The sequence below is a fragment of the Danio rerio genome, chromosome 7 (genome assembly GCF_049306965.1).
Source record: "Danio rerio strain Tuebingen ecotype United States chromosome 7, GRCz12tu, whole genome shotgun sequence".
Classification (NCBI taxonomy): Eukaryota; Metazoa; Chordata; class Actinopteri; order Cypriniformes; family Danionidae; genus Danio; species Danio rerio.
This window is the reverse complement of record NC_133182.1, coordinates 20,148,045-20,160,843: the sequence shown is the minus strand read 5'-3', so window position 1 is coordinate 20,160,843 and position 12,799 is coordinate 20,148,045. Positions and strand designations below refer to the sequence as shown.

Sequence of the window (12,799 nt, the reverse complement as noted above, 5' to 3'; positions counted from 1 at the left end):
GGTGACTCAATATTATTTCTTACTTTTTTTATTACAGCTCTCAGTAATAATAAACCAATTATTATAAAACAAATGATCAGTTAAATAAGTACACAGTTAATAAGGGATAGTAAAAAATAAACTTAAAAAACAGTAACACTAATACATGTGCTTGTAGGAATTGAGCGAGTTGGCCATGAAGTTTTGTTTTAATTTGTATCAGGATCACATATCATGATCATTTTTTCATTAATTGCTTGCAGTTATTAAAGCAATAATGCAATGTGAGGAACAGGTTAAAAATAATTCTTAAATTCATCAACATAATACTGTCAATTTATCCAGCATAGGCTCATTCTGGAAACGTAGCCCTATATACATTTCTGGAGATTGTGAATTATGTAGCCAGAGGTACGTATAGCTCTATTTCATCTTTAAAACAAACGCTATGGGGCGGTATGACGCTGTTCCTTTTCGCGTTAAAAGCTAACCGATTACCTTTGTATGGACGACAATTCTGCTGTTACCAGTTTGTCCAGTGGATGCAGAGAGGAGTTGATCATGATGACTGGGTTCAAGTCTAGTGAAGAACAGTTCCAGAAAGCAGATAAGACAAAAAAAAAAAAGCCCAAAAATCAAATAAACAAGTAAATAACAGGGTGAGAATGTGGTAAAATCTAAAAGCGTGGTAAAAGTCAGGATTGCTTTTGAAAACACTGTCGCTTGGGTTTCGGGAGAAGGGTGGGTGGGTCATTCGGTGGTTTTGAAAACACTATTGGTTAGGTTTAGGGAAGGAGGAGGGTATGTCAGTCAGTTGGTCAGTCAGTCAGTCAACAGCAGATTCCGGTGGATTTTTGCAAAACAGGCAGGCATGAATGGCACTCGCACGAGAAAATCGAGATCTTAAAAAGCATACATTATGGCCTCTGTCGGACTTACAAAAACATAAACTGCAAAAAAAAAGTACCTCCTGGGGCGTATTTGGCACTTTCCAGAAATGTATATAGGGGTACATTTTTAGAATAAGCCTGGGTTGAATTTATCTGTACTTAAAACCAAAAGACTTCTTTAAAATATTCAGTCCTCGCCAAATCTATGCAGCCAGATGTGGCTGGGTGTGCACGCACTTCGTCAATGCAAAGCATAAATTAAGTGTTTGAGTAGCATTTACAAATACACAAAGTTTTTCAAATGCACAACCGACAACATCGTATGAATAAATGGATGCTTGTCTGTAAGTGTACAAATAGACTCTGGCGGAAATCTAAACTATGATCCAGTTAAGCAAAACCCCCATGAGTAGCAAAAAAAAAAGTGAGCCAGTTAAGCAACTATATCAGTGTATGGTCCGTTACAAAACTGCTGAAGTGCTTCACTGTGTACATTATGAGGTTATGGGTATTTGTGTGTTGAATTAAGAGATGAGAAATTACCTCAGCTTCCCTTTATCCATAACTCTCCATTTGGGTAAATGTTGTCTTGTGGTTATGATATGGATGAATGATTCCTCTCACAGACATTGGCACGGCAGAAATAGTCACCTCAGCTGCTCCAGTCTAAATCCACTGCTCTCTAAGGCATACACGTGGCACAACCACACAGCCAAAACGAAGTCCTGCCAAAGCTTCAAACAGCCTCTGCATTTGTGTGTGTATGACTATGAAGGTGTTTCTGCAAGATTTTGAGCAGCATATATTAAGAAGCTGCCGAGTCTATAAGAGGTTATTTTCTCCCTCTTGCACATACAAGAAATAAAAGACTCTACTATATAGCAAAAATCTTATTTCTGCTGCCATTCCTTTCACCCTCAACTTTCTCTCCCACCGCTTTCCTCCCAATATCACAACCTCTAATTCTTCCCGTTCTCTGTTTTCTTTCCTTCGACTGCTAGTGGGAGTTTGGATGTGGCCAGCGAGACCCAAATTGGAGTACAGCCAGTGAAACTGCTTTCATCGTTGTTCCCCTTAAAGTGCTGAAAACCCAAACAAATGAACCCTGAAATGTTCATACAGAACCATTTCCTCAACTCCCACCAAATACCAAAAGCCAGTCCCTTTGGTCGGTCTCTCACTTTCTTTCTCATCTCTTCTCCATCTGCCATTGGCACACTGTGTCTCTCGCTTTCTCACTTTCACTCCTATTGTGCCATCTCTTTCTCACCCTTGTACTATCTCTCCCTCATCCACACACTTGCTTTAATCCTTCATCAAATTGGGGGGGGACTTTCCCATTTTGCCTTCTCTCCCAAAAATCTATTTTTGTCTGTGCTCTTACTCCACTCAAACGTTTTATTAAAAGGCAAGGGAAAAAAAGGAGGAAGGGAGCGATGAGTTCAAGCCTACTGGAGCTGAAACACACACGCGAGGGCACAAACAGACACACACACACAGCAGCCAGGGAGGAAAGCCACGAACAAAAGGATCATTTATTACATGTAGAAAAGGGGGGCTTGTGGTTGTGGCCACACTGGGCCAGCGCAGTGTTGGCCTTTTCTCAACATTCACAGCCAACTCGCCGCATTCCCCCCCAGCGCCAATGCCATGCTGTCCACGAACTGCGTAAGTCTCACTCACCCACTTGCTGAGCCCGTATCTGTCCCTTAGTGTTCAACTCCATGATAATTTCACTGTGCTTTAAGAACAGGCTCCAAATCAAGAACGCCAACATTTTAGCAAAAGGCTAAGAAAGTGGAGATCAGAGATTTCCACAAACAACCATTGCAAGCTTCAATTATTCCCCAAGAGTAACTGTTTTCTTGTGCAACACAAACTGAACACGGAGATTCAGACATATGCGGTTCGCCTGCACTGTCACTATTTGTACAAAAAAACAATGCATGCAAACATCCTATCACTGAACGGCAAACCCGAATCTAACCACATAGCCATAAGAGCATTTATAAACAGGCAAAGGGAGCTCAAAAACTCAGTAACGGTAGACTGTATTTAGCCTTTTACCCTGTCATTGTAAACCTTCTATAAACATAGCTTTCCAGGACACTTTAATGTTTTAGCTCAAAGATAAACACTGGGAATTTATAAAAACGAATATAAAATGGTATATCAAATTTAGGAAACTGGGGAATGACAGAGGCGGCAGACAAAACCAATGGTTATGCGATTTGTGAAAGGGAACTTTCCATTGCTCCCTGATCAGTACTGCTGGCATTGTAATGCCTGGCAGACAGGTGGCTCCTGTATCTAGAGGCACCAGGTGGATATGAATAAAGAACAAAAGTGAACCATGGCCTCATAAAGTTTTGTTATGGAACAGCCTGTACTCTGTTTCCAGTGTATCATCGCCTGTTATTGACAGTGGAACTACAGCTGAGATAAAAAAAAACAATGCAAACACAGCCACACAGGGAAAAGAAATTAGACACATGATCTTGTAGTCCTTATTATTTGTGTTTAAGGGGTGCTAATTAATTACACTTCATCAAACAAGCTGGCATATCTCTTATGGAATCGTTTAATGTAATTAACATAACTACTGCCTTAAGGGTCATGATTAAGCCTTTTCATTTAAGAAATCTATATATTCCACAAAACTACAAGCTGAATCATAACAAAAGTTCCTTTACGAAGGCTGGTCTCCTTGGTTTCTTGCATGGCATTTAACATTTACATATGCATTTTACCAAAGCAACACCACAGTCATGCATTATCAGTTCAGTTTTTGAAATATTAGACAAAGTGTATTAAAACACAAGCTGTAATTCTGAACAGGAGGATCAGTGGACCGAGGGAAATAACCAATAAAATATTTAGCTTCTGAATAAAATAAGATCTGTTATTTCTTATATTTGTATTATTTCAGCAAAGAACAAACTTATGTAATCTACACAACAAACATACTTCAATGCTTTTTAGACTAAACTAATATTGAGACTGGAGTTGATCTTACCTGTACCATCTTTTCTGCTGTTGCTGCTGCTACCTTGGTGTGTCCGTAGCTCTTCTGACTTGTAGAAGTCAATGCTAGCATACATGTTGAGGTTTGAAGCATTACTGCCTGAACCTCCAGTTCCTACTAAGCCCCCTGTTGCTCCTCCAACACCCAGCACAGAGGAAAAGATACGGGATGCAGGTGTGTGCACAGCTGCTTGTCCATCTGTAGAAGCATGTGAGCTTTCCTTGTTAGCCAGGTCCAAGTCTATGTAATTGAGTCCCTGCTCCATAGATGATGTCTGTGACACAGATAGACTAGATAGTCCAGGATTGATGTACTGAGATGAGACATCTGATGAGCTACTGTTCCCCCAAAGCATACCATCTAAACCAAGCCGGCGGGAAATGACTTGAGTGTGATCAGGAAATGCAGAGGAAGATGATGTTGAAGGGCAGGCTAGAAGTGAGGAAGGAGCTTGAAACGTTTCAGAACAGTGGCGTCGACGACCTTGTGGATCTGCTCTGATAACTTTAGCCCCATGATCAGGGTTTGGGACTTTTGCAAGTGGAAAGTCTAGTCCCAGACCCAAACCTAGGGCTGGAACTACTGACTCAGGCTGGTCTAGCAAAGGGGATTTTGGTGATGTAGAACTCAACGTGCTGCCTGAGTTCAAGCTAAAGGCCATCTTTGTGTAATCACCACATGTGGGTGAGTCTCCTGACTGTGGTACTGATCCCTGCCTGCTTTTTCTTTGTGCCATCTCCCTTTCTGCACCAATGTCATTTAGAACTGTCGATCTATGCTCATCATGAGCTTTAGGAGCAGCTGCAGGCGTGACAGGAGGAGTAGGGAATGAAGGAAACCCCAGCGGTGTAAGAGAGATGGGTGAGGGAGATAATGATACTCCTAGCTCCATATTGACATACTCAGAGGCAGTTGATGGAGGAATTGGGGTGGAGGAGCTTTGTGAGAATTGTAAGAACCCGGCAACACAAGAGGTTGGCCTAGGTAAGTGGCGGTGAGAACTGGGTGGAAGAGAAGCATCTTGTCGAAATCCCCTGGTTCCATTACCTTCTGCCTTTTGGTTTCTCTCACCTTTGAACTCAATGCTGACATACTCCCCAGGGCTCTTAGGCTCAGGAAGTAGAGGTGTCTCACGGACTCTGGGTAAAGTGTTGGCTTTATTGACATCTACAAATAAACTTAGGGGCCGACCTCTGTGACCAGAATGACCTTGCTTCGCCCTTCCAGAGCCTTGTCTTTGCTGCAAAGATCCTCGCTCAATATCCTTTGCAGTAACGCCTGCTGCTCCTCCAGTCCCTTTGATGGCCTTTTCTTCACCTTCACCCAAGCTCTCACTGCTAGCAGAACTGGAGGAGTATGAGGATGATGAAAGGGACAGATGTCGACCAACAAGGGGTTCCTGATGCTTAGACTTGCTATTACAAAGTCCCCTACCTCCTCCTATGCCTTTACCCCCATTAACCAAATGCTTCCCTCTTCCAGGCCCTTCCTCAAAGTGTGTTGAAGTATTATGTTTGTAGGAGCGTGGTAGAGAATAGTAAGAATATACCATTTTCGGTTGAGGCTGATTAGAATGCTGGTCAGATGGAGTGTGGGGCTCGGGTGGGGGTGGAGTACTATTGGCAGACCGAGCACTTATGGGTGACATATTCATGTAGTCACTGCCAGTTCGGCTATCAGCACTGCTACTGCCAATCCAGGCAGTAGGGACCCCTCGCTGGTCTGGTGAACAGCTACTGTTGGGAGACATCATCATGTAGCCATCTGTGCCAGAAGGTGGACGAATCTGCCGTGGAGGTGAAATGCTGTTATTGGGGGTCATGGCCATATAATCATCAGCGGATTTTGAGTCTGAGTCTGAAACTGTTACTGACAGGGAATGAGAAAGGGATACTGGGGGAGCAGTAACTCCTGGTAACATGGACATGTAGCCATTATCTACTGCTCCCTTAGCTCCTCCAATAACAGCAGTAATACCTGTGTCACTGCTACCACCATCACCCTTGATCTCTGCAGCAACCTCCAAGTATCCTGTTCCACTTGTTGATGGTCCTGAATCCTGCCTTGCTACAAAGGATTCTCGGCTGCTGGTTTGGTTCATAATTGCATAGTCATCCTCTTCAACAGCTTCTTCCCCAGCTCGACGAAGAGGTGCAAGTCTCTCTAAGGCCATGGGTGGAAGAGAAGCCCTCTTGCTCATTATCCTGCGCTCTGCTTCGCATTCTCTGCTAGAAGAGCGCCTCAAAACCCTCCTGGTCTGTGGCAAAGCATTTTGGCTTGTTTGAGATTTTGATGAACCTCTCTGACTCATGAGAATATAGTTTGATGCTTCATCCCCAAGAGAATTGCTACCTGAACTAGCAGTAAACCCTGCCTGCATTGTTGGGGTTAGCAGAGAATGTTCACCAGGGCTGGAGCCATATTCATCAGAGGATCCGTAGTCACTAAGGGAACCAGAGACAGATGGCTGTCGGAGAGGTAGTCTACTGTACATGCTACCATTAGCTCCCCCACCACTGTTGCCTGTCCCAGTTCCAGTTGCACAAAACTCAGATCCATGAACTGAGCCAGAGGGCATACTTGGAGCAGCCGAAGGAGCTGGGGTTGAGGTGGATCTCATAAGTGCATGCTGTGCTTTAACTGGAGTTGAAGCACGGACAGATGTTGATCTCAGTATTGGGGTATTTGAAACTGAACCATTGGTTGTGGGACTTGAGCATGGCATAATTTCTCCAGTTGTTGCACATCCCCCATCATCAACTTTTGCACCATCACTAGATGTTCGAGTACGGGGAAAGCTGTGACGAGAAGCTGGGGAAGTATTATTGCATCCTGCAGTAGAACCAGGTGGTTCAGTACGAGGACGTCTCGTGAATCCAACCTGGCTGGGTGGAGGATTCGGGTGATGGCGTCGAGACGGAACACTGATGGGATTTGATGCAGTGGTGCCACCTCCTGCTCCTGCAGCAGTTGACTGTGACTTGCTACGCTGACGAAACTCCTCACTCAGGGCCTTCATCGCTTCCAGCAAAGTCTCATGCATATTCTGTGCTACCACTGAATCATCCACTTGCATCCAAAACTCTCCAGGGCCAGTTACAGCAGAACGGCCTACCTCCACAAAGAAAAAGTTTTCAGAATGGCCACAACGCCTCACATTCATCAGTTGGAGCACGACAGCAACTGCATCTGAGTTTAGCTTGACAAAGTTGACAGTCTTCTCAGTTAAGCAGAGTCTGTAGATGCCAACCAGGTTCTTGGCTTGACCGAGACCTTTAGGCCAAACTTTTACTTGCCAGACCTCCTTGAAGGCAGGACCAGGGGATGGTACTCCGTAGTCTCCTCCATTCGCATTCTCACACAGTGCCTTACCTGTAGAGCAAGAGAAAACAAACACGTCAGTATAAAAAGCATAAAGTAAGCACACAGTAAAACATATCACTCCTGCAAGTAATTAACAGTTATTTTTTTAACGCATTAAATTAAGAGATGGAGTGAGAGAGTGGAAAAGAAATGTAAACAGAAAGCTTTATTTTTAAACTAGAAGTGGTTTGCTGGACTAAGTGCAAACATGGAGGACAAAGGTCACTGATAAAGATCGTCAATGGGCCATTACTAATACAACTGCAAATGGTTACTTGATATTCATGAGATCAACAGCCAACAGTTAGTATTGCAGTGTATACTGTGTGTCCCAGAAAGTTAAAAAGACTGACATTATGTGGTGAGTATACATTTGCAGTAGATTCAAAAGCCCATGAAAAACAATGGAATAAGTAATTTCTTGTACTGCATTCAGGCTTTCAAATAAGTTCCCCAGGCGCCTTTGAAACCTGCAAAATGCCCACCCTTCCAATTGTGATGTATATATATATGTATGAATAGAAAGATATAAGAGAAAACATTTGATTAAACAGATGTCAATGCAGACTCACTAACTGAAACTGCAAGAGAACAATATGCTAAATAGTGCCACATATTTTAATTGTCTTTTTAAAATTTAAAATGTAAAAGTTTTAATTGCTTTTAAAAATCTTGACATTAACTTTGGCAAATTCTTGATTTGTCCTACTGAAAAAGCAGGTCATCTTCAACTTAACAGAACTGAATGGCTGTGTTCATCTGCAAAAAAATTGCAACAATCCTTTTATTTGTTCCATGAAAGGTAAGGCCTTGAGCATCTGGTTAATAACAGAAAGTTACAGAGTGCAAATCAGTTGACAGATTGACGAGGTGTTCACTGTTAGTAAAGTGCTTTCTTTCTCTCACTCTCCATTAGTACAAGTACTGGCTAAGTCCTGTAAACCATAGCTCTGTGAAAACACACAAAATGTCCATAATCCTGCAGCAACTCGTGCTTCAAAACCTGCTCGCCAAAATCATTACTCTCCAGTGTTTGTTTAAGTTTTGTATGTCACTAGTTTGAATAATTGTACTAACTGTATCGACAGTCCACTTTGATATGGAAATTGTGGAGATTAACTTCACATTACCTACTATGCAAAACACCCCACAAATACTACACACTTCATAATTATATTTGCAAACATTTCAAATAAAGTCAAGTTTGCTAGTGCACAATTTAGGAAAATGCTTAAGTCTGCTATTTGAATGCTTTACTGTTTAGAAACACATCTTGTATCCACAAATGAACACGTCATTGTTCCCAGTCGTTTTCTGTGAATTTGAGAATCACAATGCGTCCAACACAAATGAGACTATTAAAACCATATGCACAAAAAGCCCACTGAGCATGCAAAACAATGGGAAAGGCTCCTCTTTAGTCTGACCAACATATCCGTAAACCTTTCCAGAATTTTTCTGATGTGGTCGCCAAATTACATTCATTTCTTTCTTCCGTTCTTTAACTTAAATGGAAGAATGAGTAGCTTCATTCAAAGGTGGTTTGCCTCACACTATGTGTGTGTTTTTATTAGATGTGACCCCCCGGATGCTTACGTGAACTTAAGTGAGGCTGGTAGCCTGCATTAGATGAGTCATCAACAAAGCCGCATATGACTTTTTAATGACTATCCATATGAAGGATATCCGTTTATTCCAATCTGCTGGACACTGTTTACAGTTAGACATGTACAATTTTAAAAAAAGCAAGAATATAATAGAATTAAATCACTTAATGACTTATGAATTAATTGTAAGAGATGGTTTCCCATGCAGAAGCCATGCAGAGGTGGTTGCCCAATCTTTTATTTATGATACCTGTACTAACATTTGGTTAGGGCCCCCCTTAAGTGCTCATCTTTTAATTGACATGAGATGTACTAAACTGCTAAATTAAGTTTCAAAAGTGGCCATTGTTCAACAGCCACTCTGATTTCTTTCAAAGACTCCTTTAATAGCACGCTTGGCGTTCATAATCAGCACTTGCTTCGAATTTTGCACCAGCACACAGCACTTCAGGCTGGCTGCAGTCCCTGATGCTTTGATCTTTCGTGTGTAACGTGCCATCCTGATCAAATCCCTCTCTTTGATATTGTGATAAATAAATCACATCGAAGCACGATCAACATTTTAACATCAACCGTGCATCCTGTGCCAGCAAAGGTGGGATTACTTGCTTCATTATATGCAGCAAATAGCTGCTGATCTCATGAGAACAGCATTTCACAGTACATCTACAATTACGAGGGCTTTGGTGAGCGCTAGCGTGACGTTCCCAAAAAAACATGGCAGAGGGGTCATACATAAATCAGCATTTTACTAAAGCTTTCATGAGGCTGGTGAAGAAAAGCACAGTTGTGTCAGTGCTTTTCTCTATATGAAGACTGAAAATAGCTATTGTCAACCTACACTCATGGCCACTTTTTTAGATACACCTTACTAGTACTGGGTTGGACCCCTTTTGCCTTCAGAGCTGCCTTAATCCTTTCTGACATAGATTCATCAAGGTACATATTGGTCCATATTGACATGTTAGCATCACGCAGTTGCTGCAGATTTGTCAGCTGCACATCCATGTTGCAGATCTCCCGTTCTAACATCCCAAAGGTGCTCTGTTGGATTAAGCTCTGGTGACCGTGGAGGCCATTTAAGTACCGTGTTAATTGACTTGTTCAAGAAACCAGTCTAAGATGATTCATGCTTTAGGACATGCGTTATCCTGCTGGAAGTAGCCATCACAAGGTACACTGTGGTCATAATGGGATGGACAAGGTCAGCAACAATACTCAGTTAGCCTGTGGTTTTGACATGATGCTCAATTGGTACTAATGAGCCCAAAGTGTGCCAAGAAAATATCCCCCACACCATAACACCACCACCACCAGCCTAAACCATTGAAACAAGGTACGGTGGATCTATTCATTCATGCTATTGATGCCAAATTCGGACACTACTATCCAAATGTCAAAGCAGAAATTAAAATTAATCAAATCAATCAACATTTTTGCAATCTTCTATTATTCAATTTGTTGGGGCTGTGCGAATTGTAGCCTTAGTTTTCTGTTCTTAGCTGACAGGAGTGGCACTCAGTGTGTTCTTTCTGCTGCTGTAGCCCATCCGCCTCAAGGTTGGACGAGCTGTGCGTTCAGAGATGCTCTCCTGAATACCTCGGTTGTAACGAGTGATTATTTGAGTTACTGTTGCCCTTCCATCAGCTTGAACCAGTCTGGCGTTCTCCTCTGACCTCTGGCATCAACAAGGCATTTGCGCCCACAAAACTGCCGCTCACTGGATATTTTCTCATTTTCTGACCATTTCTATAAATTCTAGAGATGATTGTGCGTGAAAATCCCAGTAGATCATTAATTTCTGAAATACTCAGACCAGCCCGTCAGGCACCAAAAACCATGCCACATTCAATGTCACTTAAATCACCTTTCTTCCCCATTCTGATGCTCGGTTTAAAGTGTCTACATGTCTAAACGCATTAAGTTGCTGCCATGTGATTAAATGATTAGAAGTTTGCATTAAAAGTGCTTTCAGATGTTCTGGATCAAAACGTAGACCCTGACCCAGTGCTTATTATATTAGGACATTCTGATTGTACATAATTATTGAGCAGTGCACAACAGAAATTCCTTACAAATTGTTTGATTACAGCCAAAAAGCTGCTATTATTGTACTGGAAAAATGTTAATCCTCCAACTGCCAAACTATGGCTTGAAGAATTGATATCTACTCTGCACTTGGAACGAACCAGTTATATTTTAAGAGACACAATTTTCACAATTTCAGAAGATTTTGGGCCCTTTCTTTTGTCACTTTATGGGGAATTTCCCCCCCAAAGCAATGTATCTAAAAAGTTGTTATGATTATCACTCTATTGTAAACTTACAGGCGGGGCTTGGGGTGTTTGTTTTTGCTTAGTTTTTGTAAATGTATGCATATCAGAAAACTAATCCTGGAATCTGTGATTATTGAAAGTTTATTCAATGACCAAATAAAAACTCATGTGACAAAAAAGAAGTTTGCGTTAACAAGCAGTTGGACAGGTGTATCTAATAAAGTGGCCAGTGAGTGAGCTAAAGTAAACATCTGCAGAAACATTCAAACCATAAGTGAATCAAATAATGAGTTTATGAGAAGAGTAATGACTGTGATATTTACAAATATGTTACAATAGTAAAAAAAAAAAAACAAGGGTGAAGCATACGGTAGCTAAATGCTCAAAGAACCTGCAATGTTCTTACACACTCACCCTTGCTCTTATACCAGGAACAAACATTCCATTTTCATTTGAATCTAATTGTTCTACCTTGGTTTCCCACTGGTTCTGCATGGCTGGATCATCTACCCTAGCTTTAGATCAGATTAAATTTGCCAATTAAATATGATCAGATCAATTATGCCCAGGCCTGGTTTATATCCCCTGTCAAAGTAGTATTTCTTACACGTATTATGCTGGCCTTTATGCATGTGTGTAATAAATTTGCAATTAAACAACATATAGCAAAATATAACAATAATTCAGATATGCATTTGTGCTAAAATAGTTTATACAGTGCTGCTTAATTTGCACAGTTTTTCCACAGGATTATATAGTTTTGTTTTCTCTTAATAATGAAAACCTTCATTTAAAAACTGCATGATGCGTTTACTTGTGTTATCCTTGACTAATATTTAAATTAGTTCAATCTGAAATATTAAAGTGTGACAAACATGCAATAAAATAAGAAATCAGTAGTAGTTATGTATGTGTACAATAAACAGAATTTATCTGCTTTGGTGCTCATAGTCAGATAAGCTGAATGGTCACGGACACTGATAATTGTGCAGCGTGCACACATGAACACTAAAAAAGTAGGTCGCAAATGACAACGTGGTAAACCATGGTAGGTCGCTGCAGCTGTGGCGAAATATATGGCATTAACCAAACCTACAAACTGACCTTAAAATCCTTTAAAGTCCAGATCTAGGTTGAAAAATAACCTTTAGTGAGCTTTAAAAAAATTAATCTCGATTCGCTTGGAACCATAAAGCACAGCTGAGCCAATGTTGTGGCTCCATCCGAGCTTAAGTCTGCCGTCATCATATTCGCTCAGCGTTTTGCTGGAGCAGTGCTGGCGGGCTGCGTGTTACCTTACACCAGCAGAGCGATGCAGTGGGAGGGGGATCGGGGTATTTGAGGGGAACAGGCACTGTTACATAAGCGCTGTTTTGAAGCATAGACGCAGCACAACTCGCAGCTGTCTGTAAATAAATAAACACACACTGACGTAAAATTTGAATAATGAGCAGAACTAAAATCAGCACATCGCTGCACAAAATGTTTAGCCATGCAGCTTAAAAATGAACTGGTTACGTTCAAATGAAATATATAATTTAGTATGACTGCATCAAGCTGAAAAGATTATGTTCTGAAGATGAAAGTGTAACACTTCACCGTAAGATTTCATTTGTTGTCAACTATTTTAGATAAGATTAAATAATTCTGAAGTTATTA

At 41.3% G+C, this 12,799-nt stretch overlaps 1 protein-coding gene across 5 annotated transcripts in view; it reads right to left on the bottom strand.

Moving 5' to 3' along the window:
* Positions 1 to 12,799, bottom strand: part of si:ch73-335l21.1 — a 76,778-nt gene that overhangs the window by 43,436 nt on the left and 20,543 nt on the right. For all 5 annotated transcript variants that reach the window (XR_012383234.1, XR_011016272.1, XR_011016273.1 and 2 more), the window contains exon 2: positions 3,886 to 7,266. Coding sequence is in view for 2 of the 5 variants with exons in the window: in XM_001920117.8 (XP_001920152.3) it covers positions 3,886 to 7,266 (3,381 nt within the window). In the remaining 3 variants the exon portion in view is untranslated. The remainder of the gene's footprint in view (positions 1 to 3,885; positions 7,267 to 12,799) is intronic.